The sequence below is a fragment of the Ochotona princeps genome, chromosome 11 (assembly GCF_030435755.1).
Source record: "Ochotona princeps isolate mOchPri1 chromosome 11, mOchPri1.hap1, whole genome shotgun sequence".
In the NCBI taxonomy this organism is placed as follows: Eukaryota; Metazoa; Chordata; class Mammalia; order Lagomorpha; family Ochotonidae; genus Ochotona; species Ochotona princeps.
In genome coordinates this window covers 13,032,242-13,057,222 of record NC_080842.1, presented here as the reverse complement: position 1 = coordinate 13,057,222, position 24,981 = coordinate 13,032,242, and the positions used below count along the sequence as shown (strand labels likewise).

At 38.8% G+C, this 24,981-nt stretch overlaps 1 protein-coding gene across 1 annotated transcript in view; it reads left to right on the top strand.

Moving 5' to 3' along the window:
- WRN (WRN RecQ like helicase) overlaps nt 1-24,981 on the top strand; it is a 207,031-nt gene that overhangs the window by 165,655 nt on the left and 16,395 nt on the right. The window contains exons 25-36 of the mRNA XM_058669837.1: nt 1,594-1,775; nt 5,502-5,603; nt 5,864-5,956; nt 9,429-9,570; nt 14,402-14,572; nt 14,650-14,747; nt 15,269-15,353; nt 16,303-16,376; nt 18,319-18,394; nt 18,630-18,742; nt 20,232-20,346; nt 23,108-23,239. Of these exons, the coding sequence (XP_058525820.1) occupies nt 1,594-1,775; nt 5,502-5,603; nt 5,864-5,956; nt 9,429-9,570; nt 14,402-14,572; nt 14,650-14,747; nt 15,269-15,353; nt 16,303-16,376; nt 18,319-18,394; nt 18,630-18,742; nt 20,232-20,346; nt 23,108-23,239 (1,383 nt within the window). The remainder of the gene's footprint in view (nt 1-1,593; nt 1,776-5,501; nt 5,604-5,863; nt 5,957-9,428; nt 9,571-14,401; nt 14,573-14,649; nt 14,748-15,268; nt 15,354-16,302; nt 16,377-18,318; nt 18,395-18,629; nt 18,743-20,231; nt 20,347-23,107; nt 23,240-24,981) is intronic.

Sequence of the window (24,981 nt, the reverse complement as noted above, 5' to 3'; positions counted from 1 at the left end):
CTTGAACAGTGCCCAGCATTAGGGATATGCCAGGTGTCCTAAATCGCTGGTTTGCCAATGGTGTTTTACTTGCTGGAATCTGCTGATTGTTGGATCTGAGAGCCACCTGGGCCTATTTTGGGTGGATCCTGTAGGATGCCAACTCAGTACTGTTTTCCCTGTGCAACCAGTGCACTGTGTTGAGCCGGAAATGTGTTCTCTCTCAGCTGAAGGCCTGTGCCACTTGCTGTTGTTCCTTCAGCCTCACAGGCTTTTCCGTAGTACATAGAATGATGCCTGATGTGATACTGGTGGAAGTCTGGGCATACTGTCCATTAGGTGTGGAGGCTACCTGGACCTATTTTGAGTGGAGCCTGTACTACTGTTTTCCCCATGGGACCATTACAATGCATCGAGCCAGAAATGAGCTTGCTCTTGGCTCAGGGCATGTACAGCTTGCTGTTGTCCCTCCAGCCCCACAGCATTTTTCTCAGTACACAAAACCGTGTCCGATGTAGCACTGGTGAGGGGTTGGAGCTGTGAAACCCACCCTGCTCCTGCACCTGCCTGCTTGGGCTCTGCCACTCTGCTTCTCGTGGTCAAGTCAAGCAAATCAGTGGGATGGGCAGGTCTAAGCCTGGATTCACCTCCTGAGCTGCCATTCAACTTGCCTTTTCACCTGGAGCTCTGGTAGCTGATCGCCGACAACCAAAGAAGTATCTGGTCACTGCAACACAGCTCTGCTGCTTCCTCATATCCATGGTTCTCCAGGTGTTCCTCTGCTGCCGGCCTGTCCTCTCCTATTTCCTAGGACCACAGCCTCTCTGCTTCACTCTGGCTAATGATTCTCTGTTTAAACATGTCCTTATCTCATTGTGCCATCTTGTTTCTCCTCTCCTTTCTCCACTACTTTTCTAAGCGCATCAGCCCAGAGCTAGATCAGTAGTGGAAACAGCCAGGACTTGAACCGGTGCCCATATGGAATGGCAGGACTGCTAGTGGAAGATTAATGTGCTGCACCATTGTGCCAGCACGTATTTCCTACTTTTTTTTTTAAAGATTTATTCATTTTTATTGGAAAGCCAGATATACAGAGAGGAGGAGAGACAGAGAGGAAGATCTTCCGTCCGATGTTTCACTCCCCAAGTGAGCTGCAACGGCCAGTGCTGTGCTGATACGAAGCCAGGAATCTGGAACCTCTTCCAGGTCTCCCACGCGGGTATGGGGTCCCAAAGCTTTGGGCCGTCCTCGACTGCTTTCCCAGGCCACAGGCAGGGAGCTGGATAGGAAGTGGAGCCGCCGGGATTAGAACCGGCGCCCATATGGGATCCCGGTGCGTTCAAGGTGAGGACTTTAGCCGCTAGGCCACGCTGCTGGGCCCGTATTTCCTACTTTTAAAATTTTTGTACAAAGAGAACATAAGTCCCAGTTTGTGATCAACAATCCTAAATCTATACATTGGATGATAATTTTTTAACCTGCAATTGATGGAAATTATGTTCAATCCAATTTACTTTAACTAGTTAATGACCAAGGTGTTCTTACTAGGGGGTATTAACATAAGGTTTTGGTTCCAGTAAATATGTATTCCAAATTGGTGCTTTTCATTTTCAGTGTGTCATAGCTACCATTGCTTTTGGAATGGGCATTAATAAAGCTGATATTCGCAAAGTCATTCATTACGGTACTCCCAAGGAAATGGAATCCTATTACCAGGAAATTGGTAGAGCTGGCCGGGATGGACTTCAGAGTTCTTGTCACCTGCTGTATGCCGCGGGAGACATGAACTTGAATAGGTAAAAATGTTTATTGCTTCCAACTTACATATTCTCTTCTAAGAGGGTGTTCAAGTCAGTGTCCAAAATTTTAAGTGATTTGTGAGTGCATTTAAAGCAAGAAACAAACAGAGGACTCTAAGAAAATCTTGTAGATGTGTTTGGATTTTACTGCTGTGAAAGAAATCACAACTGTGTTAACTTCTATGAAGAAAAGTCTCATGGAGTAGTGAAAGTGTGTAATGATATGCTGTGTTTACTGAGTATATATGGTCTGGTAATACCTCTTTAAGGAAGTGAGTTCAGTTGAAATTGGCAAAAAAAAGTGAGATGTATATAATTGGCAAAAATATTTGCTATTGTTCCTTGTTGAAGTAGAAGTAGCTTTTGTAATATAGACAAAATAACATGATCCCCTTGTGCAGAATAATCCTCTTTTTTCTTTTGACACCAATGTTAATATCAATTTAAACTGATTGGATAGAATACAGTTGTATATCTACTGTTAAAATTGGAATACATCAAGCATAAGTTGATTCATCCCAGTTATGATTTAATTCACAGTTGTTTAAAGTGCTAAGGACATCAACAGCTTGTATTTTATATTGTGGTTTTTTTGGCTCATCAATATAGTTTCTATTTCTCTGGGTCTTAAAAGATATTTTAAATAGTTATATCTTTTAGATTTAATAGGAAATACTAGCAATTAGTAATCAGAGAGTATCAGATTGCTCTGACCTGTCCTAAGGGAAATTAGACTTCAGTCAGTCAGTGAAAAATAAACTGAGTAAGGATTGAGGATGGATTTGTGTGATTGTAGTAACATCTCATCTAGGAAAAAATAAACAAACAAAAAACCAAATAAACCAACAAAATGGCCAAGAATAAGTAAGACTCTGTAGGTCTCAGCTTTGAAGATCACTGTAATTAAAAATTTCACTTCTAATTCTGTGACTCAGAAACTGTCCAGTCATCATGCGGTAATTATGTATTTGTTATTGATGAAGCCATGTCATAAGTAATGTCCCAATGCGTATACTTACTTGTTGTATTATCTTACATGCCCAACCAAATAACTCTTCAAATATTTTCTTTCAATGGAATAATTCCCAAAACAGTGTTAACTCCATAAATCTTTCACTGGCTCCAACTGAGTCCTATTAATGACATTGTTTTCAGACATTTCAAGAAACTTTTGAATTGTATCTATGCTGTGGAATAGTGCATTTTAATTATTTTTATAATCCCACAAAAGAATAAATATTAATTTGATTTGCTATTAGAGATTTACTGTTTTATTTTCTCAAATTTGTTATTGACATGGATGGGATCACATGTAGTTCATCTGAACCAAAGAACATAAAGGAGTCTGTAGTTGTAAGACACAGACCCATGCCCATATGTGATGCTGGCACTGCAAGGCGGAGGATTAGCCAGTTACGTAGGCCCCTACTGTGATTATACTTGATCTAGGAACTAGAGTCAACAGTAGGACAAGATGGGGGTTGAAGTCAGGCGATGATCTGGAAGAGCCTGGTGATTGGTGGTATCAAAATACAAGAAGTCTTATTAAGTAACTGATCATTTGTGCACTTTCCTTTTCCAGAACTTCTTGAGAGTTGTACAGATTTATTTTGCTCAGTCAGAAAGCTAGTATAGTCAGTGTGTTAGTGGGTGAGGTCCATCTTGCTGAGGATAAGTATTATCACTTGGGTATTACCAGTAAATCATTGCGTGCTTTTGAAATGCCTGACACCTATTCAATCTAGACTTTTATTCATTGAAAGGTACAAGGCCATTTAGGAGATTGTCATCATCTGGTATTTGGTATTCATGGAATTTCTTCACAAAAGATGGGAAATGAACAGAGTCTGGATGAGTTATAACAGCATTGACTTCTTAAAAAATGAATAAACATTTTTAGTTTTATTTAACAGTTTGATCAATTCAGTTTCATGGCATAAATCAATGTTTTTGAGAACTTTAGGGTTCATCATAACCTTTTAAAGGCGGTTGAAGAACTGATTTCTGAGCATAAGTAGGATTCTTTAAAAAGTAATTTTCGAAACAAAAAATTTTTTTATCTCTTGTGGGTAACATTTATTTACAAGGAAATTGAGAGATGTGTCTGAGTGACAGAAGTCATTTTTTTTAATTTATTTTTTAAAGCATATTATGTTAAGTTGAAACATAATAATTGTACATATCTTATGACACAGTATGACATTTAATAGTTATATACAATGTGTCATGATCCCATCAGAATAATTTGCAAATCACCTCAAATATCTATTGTTTCCTTGTGCTGAACACATGTAGTGATCTGTACTACCTGTTTGGAAGCATGCAGTTAATTGCTGACAGTCACAGTTATCCAGCTTGCTTTAAGCTGTCAATAACCATTGTGGTCCATCTTTCCTTCCCTTGTTCTTTTCCAACGTCTGATGAGCATGATCTCATTCTTTTCTTTGGGATCAACATTTTAGTTTCCACATAAAAATGAGATTTTTCTCTAACTCACTTCACTGAACATTATGTCCTGTGGTTTCACTCATAATGCCGCAAGTGACAGAATTTCTTTTTATAGCTGTTTAATATTCTATTTTATATGTATAACACATTTTTTTTTATCCTAACCATTGATAGAAATCTAGATTGATTCCATTCCTGGCTCTTGTGAATAGTGCTTCAATAAATACACGAGTGATGATGTGTCTGACATGCTTTGGTTCTTTTGGATACATACTCAACAATGGGGTTGCTGGGTCACTGTATAGTAGCTCTTTAAAGGAACTTCTGCACTGTTTCCTGCAACATTTGAACTAGTTTACATCCTCACCAATAGTGTTTGATAATTCTTATTTCTCTACATCTTCATTTCCATTTGATACTGTTCATCTTTTTGATAGTAATCATCCTAACTGGAATCAGATGGTATCTCTCATTCTGCTTTTGATTTGCATTTCCCTGATGATTGGTGATGTTGAATATTTTTCATGTACTTGTGGACGTTTGCATATCCCCTTTTTAGAAATAATTGCTCATGTCATTTGTACATGTTACTATTTGTTAAATCTTATTTATTTATTTGTTTGAAGGAGTGACATGGGGTGGGGCTTGCAGGGCATGTAGAGGGAGATTGAGCTGTTCACTAGCTCACTTCCGAAATGGCCACGATGGCTGGGATTCATCTAGGACCCTGGAGCTTCATTCAGGTCTCGCATAGTGGTGGCAGGGGCCTAAGTACTTCCACTATTCTCCATTGCCTTCCTAGATGCATTAGCTGGAAGCTTTATCAAAAGCGTAGCAGCTGTGCTTCAGACTGGTGCTCTGATATGGGAAGCCAACATTAAAGATGATAGCCTAGTTCGCTATGCCACATCAGCCTAATTTGCTCACTTGAAAATCAGACTTAAAAAAAAAAAGAAAACAAATACTGAGTTGTTTGAGTTCTTATGTTCTCTGGTTTTTAATCCCTTGTTGGATATATGATTTCAGATATTTTTTTCCATTTTGTAGGTTGTCTGTAATCTCAATTGTTATATTTGCTGATATTGAATTTTTAGTTTGATATAATATTGTTTGTAAATTTTTGCTTTTGTTATTTGTGTTGGGGATCACTTTCATAATATCTTTGCCCAGACCAACGCCCTAAAACATTTCCTCTGTGTGTTTGGAATGAGAATAAATAGTAGCAAAGTTGCTAAATCAGCTTTACATAGTCCTATGGATATTTTTAATTGACAGGCACCTGCTTATGGAGATACGTGATGAGAAGTTTAGATTATACAAATTACAGATGTTGGCGAAGATGGAAAAATACCTTCATTCCAGCAGATGTAGGCGTCAGTATGTATTATTTTATATCGTTAATAACATGGATTTATGGATACTACCCTTTTAAGATAAATGTTTTGCTAAGTAACTTATCATATTTTAGAAAATATTTAATTTGTTATGTGTAAACTGAGTTTAAAGGCAAAGCTTCTTTATGTCTAGTAAGCAGAAGTCAAATAATGTAGTTCCAGGTGAATCAATCAATGATGATTTTACCTCATTATTTCTGGCAGTGAATTTAGCGTGTACATTTCTGTTCTTTTCTTGAATAGGATTATCTTGTCTCATTTTGAGGACAAGCAGCTGCGAAGAGCATCGTTTGGTATAATGGGAAGTGAAAAGTGCTGTGATAACTGCAGATCCAGGTAAAGGTTTGTTCTTACAGGTGTACATTCTAGAAGTGTGTATTTATTTCTTTTCATTTAATGTTTAATTGAATCTTTGTTGAATGATATGTACTGTAGTGTTTTTAAGTAATTAATTTGTTTTAGTGTAAGACAAGGCAAACTATATCAGAATGTTTTCATTTGTAAATAAAGTAATAACATGGTAGACATAAATCTAAAGTTATTGATATTTACATTACATGTAAATGACCTCGTAAAAAAGTGACCACCCTATCCTACATGCTGTCTTTAAGAAATTCTCTACAGGTATAATTATATAGGTAGATTTTTAAAAAATGAAATGTTCTGTATATCATGAAAACACTAATCAAAAGCAAGTTGGATCTGTTATTTTAAGATAAGGCTGTAGAGAACTCAGAGCAAAGACTATTACCATGGTTAAATAAGGATGTTACATGATGCAATAGAGGCAGTTCATCAGTGTATCTGTCTGGGTTCTCCAGACAAACAGGACCAGTGATGGTATAAAATGGGGTTAAAAGTAGGGCCAGGGAAAGAAGAGTTGGGGACTAGTTTTAATGAGTGGGCTAACAGAATGGTGGGAGCTGGCAAGTCCGAAATCCTCAGGCTGACAGGCTGGATACTTGGGTAGAAGTTGATGTTGTATTTGTTAAGTCTCGTTACTTATGGTCAACAGACTGTAAATGTTAATCACATACATTCGACGTATTTTTAAAAAGGTTTATTTATTTTTATGGAAAGGCGAATATACAGACAGAAAGAGGTATAGAGAGAAAGATCTGCCATCCACTTGTTCACTCCTAAGTAGTCACAAGAGCAAGAGCTGAGCTGATCCAAAGCCAGGAGCCAGGAGCTTCTTCTGGGTCACCCACGTGGGTGCAGGGTCCCAAGGCTTTGGGCCATCCTCTACTGCTTTCCCAGGTTACAAGCAGGGAGCTGGATGGGAAGTGGGGCAGCCGGCACACAAACTGGCACTCATATAAGATCCCAGCACTTGCAAAGTGGGGATTTAGCCACTGGGCTATTGTGCTGGTCCCTTCCACTAGATATTTTTTGCACTAATACCTAGTCAGTGTTTAGCAAAACAGCTGAGCACCATAGCCTAGCCAAGTTGACATATGAAATTAGCCATACAACTGAGAAGACACAATCCTAAATGTACATACTTAGTAAATAGTGCACATACTTTACAAATAGACCAACAGAACTGAATGGAGAAGTGGAGAAATCTGCAATTATGGTTGTTGTTTAGTGATCAGTAGAGCTGGTGGACAACAATTAGTAAACTGGTAGAAAGAGTGAACAGGACTTTCAGCATCTTGCATCCAAGTGGCTGATTGAACACTCCCCCGTCAGCAACAGAGTGCGCATTATTTTCTAATGTAGATCCAACAGTCACGAACAGAGATCATATTCTGGCTCAAAAAACAAACCTTATACATTTTAAAGATTTATACAAAGTATTTTTTTGAATGTAACATAATTAAAATTAGAAAGCAATAGCAGAAAGGTAACATGAAGGTCTCCAAACCTTGCAAATTAAATAACATACTTCTGAATAATCCATGGTTATAGAGGAAGTCTCAAGGCAAAGCAGGAAATGTTTTGAATTGAATGAAATGAAAATACATAATGTATGGGATGGAACTAATGCATTAGTGGAAGGAAGATTATAGCATTAAATACTTATAAAAGAAGAAAGATTTCAAATCAGTAATTAAACATTGAGTGTAAGAAACAAGCAAGTAAAGACAAAAGAAACCAAAAGCCAGCAGGAGGAAGGAAATAATAAGGAGCACAATCAATAAAAACAGAGACATACAAAAAAATCGCAAACCACTTAATGTAAAGGTCAATAAAATTGATATAAACCTCTAGCAGGACCGACAGAAAGAACGGAAATGCTGATTAAAGTATCAGGAAGGAAGAGAGAATTCACCACAGACTGCAGACATCGAAAGGGGCATAAGGGAACGCTTTGAACAATTCAGTGGATGTAAATTCAATAAGTTAGATGAAATGGAACAAATCTTTGATAACATCATCCTAACAAAACTCAGATTGGGGCCCAGCTCAGTAGCCTAATGGCTAAAGTGCTTGCCTTGCATGTGCCAGGATCCCATTTGAGCGTCAGTTCGTATCCTGGCTGCTCCACTTCCCATCCAGCTCTCTGCTTGTGGCCTGAGAAAGCGAAGCCAAAAGCTTTGGGTCCCTGCACCCATGTGGGAGACCCAGAGGAGGCTCCTGGCTCCTGTCTTTGGATTGGCTCAGCTCTGGCTATTGTGGCCACTTGGGGAGTGAACCATCAGATGGAAGACCTTCCTCTCTGTCTCTTCTCCTCTCTGTATGTCTGACTTTCCAATAAAAATAAATAAATCTTTAAAAAAAATCAGCTAAGCAAACTTGATGGGATCATGAAAATAACCTTAAGCAATTTCAGTTTCCCTCGACATGTTAATATATCTGGGATAGTAGTGAATTAATTCTATGTTACTCCAAATATGGGTATAATTAAGGAAAGCAATTAAGTGGGTAAACTGCATTGCCTGATTTTTCTTTAAGGAATCCTTTTGTTCTCAGCCTATTTAAAATATTCTCATTTGTGTTAGATAATTTCAAGTGTCCCTAAACGGATAACTTAGGGAATTTTCCTACGTAGTGTCTATAAATGAAAAATTTACAATCTTTGATTGTGTTTTATGGCCATTGGAGTTTAAATTGTCAATTTATTGCACAGGAGATTTTCTGTTTTTAAGTTAAAGCGTTTTTGGACCAATTTGTTTTCCCTAACGTAAACTAGTGTGTAAGTTTGGCATTTGTAGAATCCATCCAGTGGTACCTTCCTAGCTATAATCCTCCCAGTTGACTTGCTTGATGCTTTTCCTGTTCTTCCAACATGCTCTTATGGGGCGTGGCTAGCATGAAGAATCATTAATGTGGGCCCGGCAGTATAGCGTAATGGTTAAGGTCCTCGCCTTGAGTACGCCAGGATCCCATATGGGTGCAAGTTCTAATGCCAGCAGCTCCACTTCCCATCCAGCTCCCTGCTTGTGGCCTGGGAAAACAGTGGAGGATGGCCCAAAGTCTTGGGACCCTGCACCCACGTGGGAGACCCGGAAAGAAGTTCCTGGCTTCTGGCTTCGGATCGGCGCAGCACTGGCTGTTGCGGCCACTTGGGGAGTGAATCATCGGACAGATCTTCCTGTCTGTCTCTCCTCCTCTCTGTATATCTGCCTTTCCAATAAAATAAATAAATCTTTTTTAAAAAATCATCAACATAACATTATATGCTTCATGGCTTATTTTTCCTGTATGACACGCTCCACATGCTTTTGGTGGGAATGAATTTTATTTGTAGTTTCTGAAGTAGTTATAGAATATTGTTACTTGCCTAATTATTATGCTATGCCTTTTTATTTCTAATGGCACATGCACCATCTAAATGTCCTTATTTTATCATTGTACTTAGATTGGGAGATTGTCATTCCGTTGATGACTCGGATGATACCTCACAGGACTTGGGTCCACAAGCATTCCAGCTATTATCTGCTGTGTCCATCCTAGGGCAAAGATTTGGAATCGGAGTCCCAATTTTATTTCTCCGAGGATCTGTGAGTATATCTGTGTGACTCATACTACACTTTCCTTCAGAAGTTTACTGTGTTCCTACTGCAGCTGTTATAATTCAGAGTCATATTAAATTTATGTTGAACACTGCAAACATTACTTAGAACCAGCCTGTGAGTGTCACCTTCACTATTGCAGCTCAGCCTGGAGACACCCTAGTGGGTTGTCACATTGCCCTTGGGCACTCCCTAGGCCAGTCTGTCTTAGAATAATTAAGGAAAGTTAACTTTCATTGTGTCAAGGGACTGCTGGACAAAATTAGATGTTTTGGTGTCTTGGAAAGTACTAAATTCTCTAGAAAACTTCAGTTTTCATTTATAAATGTCTAAGTTAAGTAATATGACTTGGCAGTATATTTTCTCTTCCCTTGATTTCTGTTTCCTATCATAGGATCCTAGACTTCTAAGAAAATTATTGTTGTTTTGCTTTGCCGGTGAATTGATAGTTCAATTTAACTATCTTTTCTTTTTACATGTTCTGTGTACCAGCATTATGCTAACAACTATAGGCGCAAATATGAAAAAGACATGCCCCTTGTAATCATCAGGCTTTTTCTGTATTTCTTTTGTTTCTGTTATTCTTGATTTAGAAGTCCATAAAATGAAACTAAGTCTGTGAGTTGAGTAAATCAAGAATGGAGATAGAGGCTACTATGTGAATGCGTACATTAATAAAAGTATGTAAAATAGAGATTAAAAATCTCCTTTTCTATGCAGAATTTAACAAGTAATTTAACAAATATATTAAATACTCACATACTTTATATAAATGTTTACTTTTCCAAGTTTTTAATTTGTTTAGGGAGGGGCATATTATACTAGTTGTGAAATATTTTCAATGAAGCATGTAACACCTAGGCTGACTTTTCAGGTACTAATGCCTTTAGGATTTGAATGGGGTTCCAATTTTGCTTTTAAATTGCAGCTTGATTAGCAGTTCAATAGAAGTGTTGCCTAAAGAACTTGATTTCAGCTGCTATACCTTATGCCATATTTTTTTGTAAAAAACAAAAATGTAAGTTCAAAAGACAGGTTAAGCTCTAAATGATATGTTTAAAGATTTCTTTTATCAGCTTTGAAACTTGGGTTTTTGACTGTGTGGTTTATAAAAATTACCCGTTTTTAATTTGGTCTAACCCAAGCATATCCAGTATCAACAAATAGGTATTAAGTGGGCTCCTCGACAAACTTGGACTGGTCACAAGAGGGATCAGATTTCAGCTATTATTTGAAAACCAAGTCCGACTGCGTATACCAACAATCTCTTTTGGGAGTTCCCAAATTAAGAAGTTGATCCTTTGTGAAATTTTATACTACCTTTGCTAGATGAAAGAGTAAAACTTTTTTAAAGTACCAGTTAATGAAAACTTACAGACACTAACCTCAGTGAACCTAAGGCCAGTGTTCCCTTGCTTCCCAGTGACCTTGGATCTATTGGAATATTACTGTAAAATGTAAAACTTAAATTCCTTTGAGGATTTAATGAATTGTTCCCTTTAACCACTTTAGGAAAATCTAGCACCTTTGTAGACAATTTTAATTGGCAAAATGATGTGTAACAAATTGAAAACTGTTGGATTTTAGTTGAAGAGATAGTGAGTACAACAAATAAAACTTCAGTAACACACAATTCTTACCTCTCATATAAGAGTCTAAAAACTAGTATAAAACTAATATGCAGACTATCCAGAAGTTTGTAAGTGGGTTAAAAAGTTTGGAAGTTAAGTAGCAGAAGTGCCACCGAGGTTTGTGGCTATTTAAATAGTGCGAACATCTAAAGTCCTGAAATACCTCATGTGAATATGTGATAAAATATGCAGTGACCCTAATTTTATAGATGAGAAGACAAAACCACAGTCATGAATTTGCTTTCCCAGGAAAATAAGTGGAACAATTTTCCTGGTCATGTTACTGAAGTGTGAAACATTATTATGCTCTAGAACTAGGGAACACTTTGTAATAAAACTTTTTTTTTAAAGATTTATTCATTTTATTACAGCCAGATATACACAGAGGAGGAGAGACAGAGAGGAAGATCTGTCCAATGATTCACTCCCCAAGTGAGCCACAACGGGCTGGTGCTGCGCCGATCCGAAGCCGGGAACCTGGAACCTCTTCCGGGTCTTCCACATGGGTGCAGGGTCCCAATGCATTGGGCTGTCCTCGACTGCTTTCCCAGGCCACAAGCGGGAAGCTGGATGGGAAGTGGAGCTGCCGGGATTAGAACCAGCGCCCATATGGGATCCCGGGGCGTTCAAGGCGAGGACTTTAGCCGCTAGGCCACGCCGCCGGGCCCAATAAAACTTTTTTTAAAAGATTTTTTTTTTTTTTTATTGGAGAGTCAGATATTCAGAGAGAAGGAGAAACAGAGAAGAAGAACTTCTGTCCACTAATTTCACTCCCCAAGAGGCCACAGTGGCTGGAACTGAGCCGATCTGAAGCCAGGAGCCAGGAGCTTCTTCTGGGTCTCCCACGTGGGTGCTGTTTTCACTTTTAAGATTTAATAAAGGGTTGTTAACTACAAACATTGGAAGCCAATGTTTTATGCTTTGTTTTTTGTTTTTGTTTTTTTTTGCATTTGTGTATTTTTTTAATTTAATTTTTTTTTATTCATTGATTACATTGTATTATGTGATACAGTTTCGTTGGAACAGGGAATCACCCCACCCCCGAAACCCTCCCCCCATGTGGAATATTCCACCTTGTTGCATATCCACTGATGAAGTACAGTTGAGATTCCCTCTTTGCAAGCATAAACTAAACATAGAGTCCAACATCTTATAGTCCAGTCTAGTTCCTCAGCTTCCTGGGGAGACCCTGTCCGGTCCGAGGGCAGAACCATCAGATTATCAACCCGATCAATTAAAGGCTCCAACATACCCTCAGCAACAATTAACTTTGTTGTGTAACTAATAATTATAGTATTGAGTAACCAATATGTTATAAACAATCGCAATTTCTTAACCATCTTCTGTGATCACCTCATTGTCAATTCAGTTTTAGTTTATACACAACATATAACATAATATACATAAAATAACATGTTTTACATAACATCATATCCTCTTAAATTAATGCAAACATGTGGTATCTGACCTTTTGGGATTGGCTCATTTCCCTTAGCATTATGGTTTCCAGTTTGGCCCATTTGGCCACAAAGAACTGCATTTTGTCTTTTTTAATAGCTGAGTAATATCCCATGGAGTAGATGAACCATAGCTTTCTTATCCAGTCTTCTGCTGATGGGCATTTCAGTTGCTTCCATGTTTTTGCAATTACTGATTGTGCTGCTATGAGCATAAGGGTGCATGTTGGCTTCTCATAAAACAAGTGTTCTGGATATATTCCTAGGAGTGCTGTTGCTGGATCATACGGTATGTTGAATTTGAGTTGTTTGAATGTTCTCCATACTGATTTCCATAGAGGCTGTACCAGCCTGCAGCCCCACCAGCAGTGGAGTAGGGTTCCCTTTCCCCGCAACCTCGCCAACAAGTGTTGTTGGTGCTTTTATTCATGTGGGCCAGTCTTACTGGCGTTAGGTGGTACCTCATTGATGTTTTAATTTGGATTTCCCTTATTGCCAGGGAACTTGAGCATTTTTTCATATGTTTATTTGCCATTTGGGCTTGTTCTTTTGTGAAGTGTTTGCCCATTTTTTAAGACATTTATCTGTTTGAAAGGCAGAGGTTGAAAGAGGAAGGGAAATGTATCCCTTCCTTTCTTCCATTAGCTGTTTCACCCGCAGTGCTCGTGCTAAGAGGCCTCTTGCCTGATGTAATCGCTATCAATAAATGAGTGTTTTTTGATACCTACACAGCTGGTAGATATGTGCTGGGTTCTCTGCTGACCCTTGCTTGTCAAAGCAGACAGTAGTCATGGAGTAGCCTTTGGTCATTCCATGCTATACATGTTGTACAAATATACATCTGATTAGCAGAACGTAAATTGCATCTAGAATCCTGGGCGAGGGTGAGTTTGGGAGTAGTGTTTGTGACTTCCCAGATTCTGCAGAAGAAGAAGCCAGAGTAGGTATAGATTAGAATGACCCTTAAATTACAGCATGCTACATTCACTGTGAATACCTTAGATAGGAAAATGTGCTACAGAGCCCTAGTACTACTGTACACATGCAAGAGGTGGGTGAGAGTGCAAACCAAATGGGAAGGTATAGTGAATGAAGGTTGGGAGAGTCTTGTACATTGGATTCCCAGAACCTTTGGCAAGGTAGAGGAGTTTTTTCTTTTCTATAAAAAAACTACTTCAAAACGACCAGCTAGTTAGCATGCACTTGTTTTCCCTGGTATTTCTTAGTGAAGCAGATGACTCATAAATGGTTAAATATATGCTACAGTGAATTGTAAACAAAAGCATAGTAAAAACAGCCCAGCACTGGAAGCCATTAGTGGTTGCATGGCTTTATGGGGCTCACCAATGATTAGCCATTGAGTCGCATTGCCTATAACACTCGTGGTTCCAGTGTTGTACTGATGGTTATGGTTACTGTTTTCAGATGCTATTTGAATATGTTAATCCAAGGTCGAAGTAATAAAGGTTAAGAATTCCAAGCCCATTTGCAATCATAACATTGAGAAGTGCTTCTGAATTTTGTAATACACAGTTGTTCACGACACAGAAGAAACCATGGTTTAGTGACATTGATTTGTGAGTTGACTGTTCGGCATAAGCAGGATGTATACAAAACTTTTGTGAATGTTTGAAGCTAAAATGTATTGATCCAGAGAATCAATGGATAAATTTGTGTTTTTGCTTGGTCTATTTAAGCATCTTTACACATTGATTTTATTCCTAATTTCAGAATTCTCAGCGTGTGGCAGATAAATACCGTGGACATCGTTTCTTTGGCATTGGCAAGGATCAGACAGAGAGTTGGTGGAAGGCTTTTTCCCATCAGCTTATCAATGAGGGATTCTTGGTAGAAGTTCCTGGCTCTAGCAAATTTATCAATATTTGCACCCTCACAGAAAAGGTAAGCCATGTGACAGTCTGCGCTTTGGACTGAACTCCTCTCACTGTACCTGAACAGGTTCTTCTTGCTTCCCACAGGGCAGAGTCTGGCTTGATCACGCCAAGGCGGAATCTCCTCAGAGGCTTGTCCTTCCTGTCACTGAAAAGCTGTGTCCCAGGACGTGTCACCTGCCAAGGTTCTTTTCTCAGTTTTTTTTTTTTTTGAACTTCTGGAGTCTGTTGCCATATAAATGGCTCCCATTATGCTGATTTGCAAACATCACATAGGTAGAAAGAGTTACCTAGGTAAAAAGAGTTACCTGTTTGTCCCTGTGTTCTTAACTTTAGTCAGCTTGGAGACCAGGGGCTGTAGGAATAAGATCCTTGAACGCTCTCCTGGTTAGCGATAAGTAGCTGACCAGTCCTTCCCATTGATGAGCAGACACAGCACTGAGATCACAGCTTAAGAATCATATTTCCTTCTTGTGTGCAGGACATGGGAAAGGAATACATATGTTGTCCACGTTATAGGCTCTTTGCGTGTTATCGATGATGTTTGAGTATTTCACACTTCTTCATTTCTGGGAAAAAAAATCAGCATGAAAATCTATCAGTTCTAAAAGGGTAATGGGATCGCCTCTGTGTGTCTGAGAAATGTTTCATGAATTGGATAAGAGCATCTTAACATTTGAGATAATTTAATTTCACTGTTTTCCAGTTCTAAAGCTGTGTCTTCAGGCCATGAACAACAATCCTCTGATCGAGTGCCAATTGAACAGACGACAGAGGTTTGTTTTAAAGAGGTGGTTTTTACTAATCTTATTCTTTATTGATATACCTCCTGTTTTAATATTTTATATTTCAATTTCATTCCAGTTAAGAAAAATAATATGTATAAGATTAATGGCATTTAGTCATAAGCAGACTAAACTATACAATACATGATTTCTGGGGGGGGGGCAGGTAATGGAAGAATTAGAACTATTTGAGAGAAAGTAGCTGATTTTAGATCTCTTATGCCTGTTTTATGATTCATTTGGCTTGGAGTTTTTATATATTATAATTTCTGCTGTTGACAGGAAATAGCCTGATGTATTCATGCATGTATTCTCACTGACACACATGTGCATACACTCACCACTTCTTGTCTTACGCTAGATAACCATTACTGTGTCATAGAACATTCTTCTGATCATCGACTTTCTGTAGTTTTGGGAATAGTGGAATGCTGAGAGTATATTTTTTTTCTTTCTTTTTTTTTTTTTATTGAAAAGTCACATATGTAGAGGAGAGACAGAGAGGAAGATCCGTCCTTTGATTCACTCTCCAAGCGGCCACAATGGCTGGAGCTGAGCCAATCCGAAACCAGGAACCTGGAGCCTCTTCTGGGTCACCCAAGTGGTGCAGGGTCCCAAGGCGTTGGGCCATCCTTGACTGCTTTCCCAGGTCACAAGCAGGGAGCTGGATGGAAAGTGGGGCTGCCTGGATTAGAACCGGCACCCATATGGTATCCCGGGCATGCAAGGCAAGGACTTTAACCACTAGGCTTACCACACTGGACCTGAGAGTGTATCTTCTAGCTGCCTTTAGAGTATTACCATTGATTGCTCAGGAGCCATTTTCAGATGATTTATTTGAGGACTTGGTTGGGGAGGACAATTGTTACAAGATTTTGTGTTTTATTTTCTTCATATTTGAAAGTCTTTTTAGAAACTTATTTTTAAAAATGAATGTTTCTGTGTTTAAACTTAGTATAACTTGGAGAAGAAGTATTCTTACAAAGCAGCGGATAAAATCTCTTCTGGGAGCAGTGTTCCTCCAAAGAGGTAGAGTGTTACATTTTTTCTATGGTCACTTTGTCAGCTCTTTTTGTTTCTTTCCTAAAGACAAAAGACTATCAAATATTGGGCTATTTCATTGGAGAAAGGAAGCTTTTAAGTTTAAACGTAAGATTCCAGTAACATTATTAAGGTAGACTTGTGAAATGATAGTATTGATATTAACTTGAGATTAAGTTGATAGCTAACCCATCTTAGGTTTGCCAGGCTCTGTGTTAAATGATCACCACTTTCTGTGTAATATCTTATTTAGTTCTTAAAGCAGTCCATGACTTAGCTCCTGTAAGTCAGAATGCTCTAAGACTGTTACACACACTCTAATGGTTTGCTCCCATAAAGGGGCATTGCTTTGGATTTGAGAAAATATCTACCTTAAAATCAGTTTCACAACTCAGTTTTGTTTGGTTGGGTGGAACGATTACTATGTTTTAGATAAATGAGAAGTTTTAGGGAATGTGCAAAACAGAATTTCCAGCCAGACATAACATCATTTGGTCAGTTCCCGTAGTTTTCACTAGGCTGAGGACTGTGGTAGTGTTGGGATTCAGTGGAGAATCAGACAGACGTAGGCACTGGTGCCCCCCAGAGGCTGTCATCCGGCAGGGCATTTGGGGAAGGGAGCACAAGCCACAGCTCTGAACTGAGGAGGCTAGAGCAGGGCTTCACACAAGTGATCCTTGAAGGCTGAGCTCAAGTTAGAGAGGTGGGTTGTATGGAAATCTAAGCAGAGGAGGGGCCCACCTATAAAAACCTGGAAGAAAAGAGGGTGTGTTGTGACTATGGGACTCAATGGTACGGCTAGAGATTCCCTTGTGGGGAGGAAGTAGTAGCAAAATTGAAGGCGGGGGAGTTTAATAGGGGTCAGAATCCTTCCAAGATTGTGAATTCTGGCAACAGAAAAAATTGAAGAACTTTTTTTGATTCCTAATATGTTTACCCACCTGTCCTCAAAAAGCAGAAACATATTTAAATTTGGCATCTTTTATATGAGCTATTCTGTACAGTTTGGTTTTCTTTTTTTTAAAAGATTTTATTATATTTTTTATTGGAAAGTCAGATATACAGAGAAGAGGAGAGACAGGAAGATCTTCTGTGCGTTAATTCACTCCCCAAGAGGCCACAGCAGCCGGAGCTGAGCCAGTCTGAAGCCAGGAGCCCGGAGCTTCTTCTGGGTCTCCCACATGGGTGCAGGGTCCCAAGGTGTTGGGCCGTCTTTGACTGCTTTCCTAGGCCACAAGCAGGGAGCTGGATCGGAAGCAGGACTGCTGGGATTAGAGTCGGCGCTCATATGGGATCCCAGTGTGTGCAAGGCGAGGACTTTAGCTGCTAGACTATGGTGCTGGGCCCACAATTTGATTTTCATAACTTTTTATGTCATTGAGAAATGCTTCTTGTAGAAGTTGGTTTTCCATGTAGTTTGCCATCTGGCAATATTCATGCAATGCAATTTGCTAACTCAATGTTTCTCTCCCTTTTAAAAAGTCAAAAGCTAAATTACTTCTTTTGCTTTATATTTGTTTGGTTTTGAAGAAAATTCTGAGTAATTTGATTAAGTCCCTTGCAGATGCTCCCTACCAACCCAAAACCTGTGACCTCACAGCAGGAATCATAGATTTCTATCGCCATTGGTTCTAGAAAATATTTTCATTGAGCATGAAGAGTATTTTAGAGCTTTTGAGTGAGAAGGAAGAGGGGGGCAGTCAATTGTTAAGTACACTTACCTTGTGTACTTAAGTGGCCTTTTTAACCTTGCCATTGTAAAGACTGTAGCATTTGCTTCACCGTCTAGGCTGTCTTCCATAACTGACTCACTGGTATTGTAAAGAATAAATGCTCGTGCTGACTTTAAAAGGTGCCCTATTTTTGATGATGACATAAAAAGTAAACTAGAAGGAATAAATATGCTTGTTATGTGTTTTAAATATTTTAGAATCATGATGCAGTCACCAGGAAAATCTTCCAGTTGCTCGGAACCTGTTACTTCAGCCCAGGAGCAGGAGGCTCAGGTAAGGCTTTTTTAGGAGGGTTGGGTTGTATGGGATGCTCACTGCCCTGTGCGTGCTTACAATTCTGCTGCCTGTCCCTTTAAATTGCTCTTTAAGAATCTGAGATGGAGCTCATTTTTTTGTCGTTTTTTTTTTTCTTTCATCATAAGAAAAAATGTAGTATCTGAAGCTCTGAAAATAAAGCCTGGATTTTTCTAGGTGCTTCTTTTAAACTGTTGTTTTGTTTTGTTTTCAGACTGTATTATATCGCAAATTGGTGGAAGCAAGACAGAAACATGCCAATCAAAGGGATGTTCCTCCAGCTATTCTGGCAACAAATAAGATACTAATAGATATGGCCAAAATGAGGTAAGCTGTCCACTTGATGTTTTGATTTATTCTTCGTTTAAGTAGATTTGTGAAATATGTTAGATGACAGTATAACTGTGATATCAACTGGCCCATCTGTGAAAGACTCCCATACCCACCATTTGGCTAGGTTAATCTCTTTGCAAAGATTTAGTTCTGTGTTTCTGCATGAAACAAAGCTAGATTTTCAGCAACCAGATTCAACATAGAAGATTGCACTCATTATCCACTCCCTCTGCCTGCATGCATTTCATCCAAATGCCAAAACTGAATCTTTTTGTTCTTAGTAATTCATTTTTGAAACTTCCAGTGTTGTTTTCAGTCCTCTAGCCTGTACCCTTCTGTATTCCTCTGACTTCAGTGATTTTGAGATCTTTCCATTTACCTGTCCCTCATATAGGTGTCATGGCTGCCTCCATTGTTTTAGACACCACCGTAGGTCAAACTATTTACCCTTGGCCTGTAACAACAGCCTGTTAAACAGCTCAGTCTGTAGTTCCTCTGTCCCATCTGCTGCCTGAGTGCAAAATTAATCCTCCTTAGCCATGTTCTACTTCTGCTTAAGGAGTTTTTCACTATCTTCACGTCTTAGCTCCGAAATCAAAGTCTGGGCCTGGCATGGTAGCCTAGTGGTTAAAGTCCTCACCTTGCACGTTCTGGGATCCCATATGGATGCCGGTTCTTATCCCGGCAGCCCTGCTTCCCATTCCAACTCCCTACTTGTGGCCTGGGAAAACATTTGAGGGTGGCCCAAAGTCTTGGGACCCTGTACCTGCTTGCGAGACCTGGAAGAGGCTCTGGGCTCCTGGCTTCAGCTCAGCTCCAGCCCCAGCTGTTGCAGGGAGTGAATCAGCGAATGAAAGATCTTCCTCTCTGTCTCTTTCTCTCTGTAAAATCTGACTTTCCAATAAAAATAAATGAATCTTTAAAAAAAGAAGAAGAAAGAGAAAAGGAAATCAAAATTCTCCATAGCTAGTACTGTGGCATAGCAAATTAAGCTGCTGCTTGCAACTCCGGAATCCCGTGTCTGAATTCAGCTCTCTGTGCCTGGCAAGGCAGTGGATGATGGCCCAAGTACGGGGCTCCATCTGGGAGACCTGGGTAGAGTTCCTCCTTGTCCCTGATTTCAGCCCAAACATTGTTGTTTCGTCCATCTGGGGAATGACCAGTGGATAGATCTCTTTCTTTCCCTCCCTCTCTGATGGTCTGCCTTCCAACTAAAAATTACACAGTCTTTTCTATAGGAAGTGAAATCTGCTTTTGAGATGGCAACCTGTATCCCTAAGATTATAGCGGCACAATTCACAAGAATTTGAGATGATTTATCTTACCTGAGTTTTTTAACTGTTTTTTGAACGCTCCCTTTCAATTCCCATGTATTTATTTATAATGTCATTTCCGCCTTATAATTTCTTTGATTCTTCGAAACTCATGTTAATGAATCTGTGTATTCTTACCAGCCTTTTTTGTTGTTGTTGTTAAATGATAGACCAACTACAGTTGAAAATGTAAAAAGGATCGATGGTGTTTCTGAAGGCAAAGCGGCTATGTTGGTGCCTCTGCTGGAAGTCATCAGACATTACTGCCAAGCAAATGGTGTTCAGGTAAAATGCTATGGTTTTCAGAAGCTCTGAGAAAAAAAGAAGAGATCATCAATGAGGCAAAAGAAAAATCATCAAAAGAATAGGAAGTGAAATTTTCTGGAACCTTCTGAATAGAGAAAAATGGCTACTAATTTTTGTGGCTACCAATTATGCCTAATAAAGTTGAAGCCATTTATTAAAGAAATAAGTTGATAAACTTCAATCTTTATTAAACTAGGTCTTTCTATTCAATACTTTCTTTAAGTCTTTCATTTTATTTACCTAAAATTTTGATGTAAAATATAAAATAAGTCATATAAATAAAAAATTACAATTGTGTGAATATGGGTGGGTATTAAACCTAATAATAGCACTGTGTAAAAAAAGATGTGAAAATCACTTTATAGAAATATATTTTATGAAAATCATGTTTGGAAAGTGTCTGCCTCCTCTTCCCTCTGAATTATCCTGACAAATCCCTGAAGATTTTAGAATTTATGACACAGGATGATGATATCATCTGTAAATGTGCAACTGAAGGGTTTTGGAACATCTAAAACTTGGTCTATTCCAAAGTAATAGTCTTAAAAACATGATTGTAGTACGCAGATATCTAATCAAATAATAATCTATATAGATAAAAGACTGTGAGCAGAGAATGTTGAATTATAGAAACAGATAAGAAAGTCATAAAGGGGTACGAAAGCAGACAAAATTACCCACGATTCAGACTTGGAAGACCCTTTGACTGACTGGATTTGAATACTAAGTCATTGACAGAGAGAATGTCTCAACCTTGCTTTGCTATAAGAAAGCCTGCGTAAGACACTATCGGAAGTTCCTTTGCTGTAGCCCAAGCTTGCTAAAAAGCTTTCAGGTGTATTGGTTTTTCACAAAAGAATTCCGTAGGACAGGATGCACTAGTTGGGCCCAGTGACACTTTTTAGTTGTATGCCTCACTGAAAGTACATGCACACAGTCAATTTCACAGAGGTAACAGTGCAAATCCACTCCCCTGAATACAGCTGTTGTGTTACATCAGACCTTTATGATTGCAGGGAGAATACCCAAACCCACGCTTTGCCGCAGCACATGCCAGTGTGGTGACTGTTCTGCCTTGAGGCTTGCTTTCTAAAACCTGCAAACTCTAGAGTGCTAAAGCTTCCAAACAATTGGAAACAGATAGCACTTCACCCTGTTTTTAAACCTCTAAGCTCAGAGCGCCAAAACCCCACTGGATATGCTCATAACTTGGTGGAAATTCTCTTTTATGTTGATTGGAGAGCTTCGCTCAGAGATTCCAACATTTGAAAGATAAAATCCCAAGAAAGATTTAGAACAAAAGTTTGGTATTCCTGGTTCAAATAATATGACTGTTAAAATTAGGCATTACATGTATAACAGTCAGATAGATACGTGTTTCTCACTAATCATAAGCCAGTATTGAACTAGAAACAATTTTTATTGAAATTCATAAATGATAGACTATAGAAACAAAAGTAAATTTATTTCCCTCAAAAAAGCTCATAACTGTTTTTCATTATATGAGATAGGTGAGTCACAATGATAAATAGCTTTATGAAGATGATATCCATATGTTTAAATTATTAAATTACTGTGTTAAATGTTTTGTTATGATAGCTACATGCTGTTTTAGTCTACCTTTTGTGTGTGGCCAAAAACATCTGTTGTCAGGGTTAGCACTGTACTGACCAGCATCCTAGTGGGCACCAGTTGTTGCCACTCCTATTCCGCTTCTGATACAGCTCCCTGCTGTTGCGCCTGGGAGGCCAGTAGATGTCCTAAGCACTTTGGCTCATACCATCCACATGGGAGATCCAGACGGGATAGCAGGCTTTGGCCTGGCCCTGATCGTCACAGTCATCTGGGGAGTGAACCAGTAGGTGGAAGATCCCTTTTTCTGTATCTCTGCTTTTGTAACTCTTTCTTTCCAGTAAATAGAGGCTTAAAACATAAAATCTGTCTCTCTTATAATTTAAGAGTTGTGGTTGGGATGTGTAGGTATAAATGTGAATATGTTGTGATATATTTCCTTTTGTTCTGTTAATAGAATTTGTGATTATGGTATATAAATGTGAATAGTGGTTCTTATTCTGTATGCACTTCCAGGGGAATAGAGGAGTGATTTAGAAACAAATGATATTTGTATCATTTGTATTTTTTAGTGGTTAAAAAGAAGACTAGGGGATGTTCATTATTAGAAATATTTTATTAAAGTTAGGCTCTTTAGCTTTATTTTACCTTTTGAGATTAATATGTAAAAACTCAAGTTTGAAAGAGCTACAAGGAGAGAGGGAAACACACACATACATTCATGCATGCATACATACATACACACATACATATCTTCTCTGCAGATAACTGCAGTAACCCTGACTAGCCAGGGCTGAAGCCAAGAGCTACGAACCAGGAGCCAGGAGATCCATCTGGATCTCTCATACAGGTAGCAGGGGCTCAAACTTTTTGGTCATCTCCCACTGCTTTTCCAAGGCTATTAGCAGGGAGCTGGAAGTGAAACAGCCAGATCTCAAACCAGCGGCCCTAGAGGTTGCCAGCATTGCAGGTCATGGCTTAACCCACTACACAACACTTGACCCTGCAGCTTCTTTTTGATCTCCCTATGAAAAGGAAATGTTTGACCACCACTTAGAGGTTTTATTTGTCTGATTTCTTATGCTAGTGGCTACTGACCATATTTATATGCTCTCTCACTGCATTGATGTTAGTGTTGATTATTTGCATTGCTTTTAAAATTCTGTAGACAAACCTCTTTCTGAATGCAAAACCTCAGGAAGAACAGAAGGAAAGCCTGATAGTGAAAGATAAAAAATGCTCGCTTTCCCAGTCTGTGGCCATTACTTACTCCTTATTCCAGGAAAAGAAGATGTCTGTGGTAAGTGCTACTTAAAACTTACAGGAAGTTTTTTGTTGGTTTAAACTGTTTAAGCTGTGACTTGGGACTAAGGTCTTCTAACCTTCCAGTAAGTCCCCTTTTATCTTCAATTTTAAAGTGGGATAAAGTATCATTTCTGTTAAGTTCTACCTCTGTCAGTTAAAGTAACAATAGTATAGGTTGGATTTGGTTAAGCACACTTACAGCCGAGGGACCTTGCAGCCACAATATTTTTTTTTTTAACGATTTTATTTTTATTACAAAGTCAGATATACAGAGAGGAGGAGAGACAGAGAGGAAGATCTTCCGTCCAATGATTCACTCCCCAAGTGAGCCGCAACGGGCCGGTGCTGCGCCATTCCAATGCCGGGAACCTGGAACCTCTTCCGGGTCTCCCACGTGGGTGCAGTGTCCCAATGCATTGGGCCGTCCTCGACTGCTTTCCCAGGCCACAAGCAGGGAGCTGGATGGGAAGTGGAGCTGCCGGGATTAGAACCGGCGCCCATATGGGATCCCGGGGCTTTCAAGGCGAGGACTTCAGCCGCTAGGCCATGCCGCCGGGCCCAAGACTATATGTTTTTAAATTGCTTTTTTTAAAAAAAAAATGAGGTAGAGAACTATCAGTGTGTGTACTCTTGACAAACATGTGCAAGAGATATTAAGTTTTCAAAAGAAAGATATAAAGAAGGGGGATAAAGAGCCAGCGACTAAGTGTACCTGTGTGTGTATGTGTGTGTGCTTGCTGATGTAACGTATATGTGTATATACGTATCACATATCCTTGTACATGTATAGAAAGTGCACATGGTGTCTCTGAAAGGCTATGTAGAAGGCTGGAAATACGTCTTAAAAGACTTGTTCTTCACTCTATGCTCTGACACTAATCTGTTTTATGCCTGATGCTGTTTAAAAAAAATAATTACAGTAATAAAAATTAGCCATATTTTGTTCTTCTATGCCCTTAGAAATTCTTAAGGTTGTTGGGCTTTTTGGTATACAAAATAGTAAATCTGTTAATGGATAAACTCTGATGGGGCTTCCACCTGAGTTTAATTTGTCCTCTCAAACATTAAACTGATTTGAAATGTGTTATAAGATCCAAAACCTGTTTTTCCTGTTCTCCAGGTCTCCAGCCACTAGATTGCACTGTACATATTTCATTCTCATTAAGGTCCAGTATAAATAAAACTAAACTGCTCATTACTTCTCGCCTGTAATAAATGTTCCTTAATTAAAATCACAAAGGCCATTACCCAAGAAACAAAATAAATTTTTTTTACATAAGATGCATGGTAAATAGGAATGTTAAGCTCAATTTCAGGTATGCAGTGACTTACATTGCTTGTTAAATATGTTCGTAGGTATGTAATTTGGTGGAAAATGCATACCATGAAAACACCATGGATTTCAGAAAATTTTATCTTAGAAATTACACCTTATAATTCTATTTTGTAATGAAAATTTTGAAGTACCCTTATATAGCAGAATTGAAGTCCATACTAAGTTTTCTGAATAAGTGGTGTATTCTGTAACTCAGCCATGATAAGTTTTATGTATTCATGGATAAAGGCGTGAGAATGGATTATCATCATTTATGTCTTTTGGTATTATTTGGTTATAGTTTACTGTGTAACGTGATGGTTAATTATCTGTACCTCCCAGGAGTCTGAGAGGGTCTTACGAGTTAACCACAAAATTAAACATGCCTAAGGAATAATTAATCAGGAGCAATCATACAATTA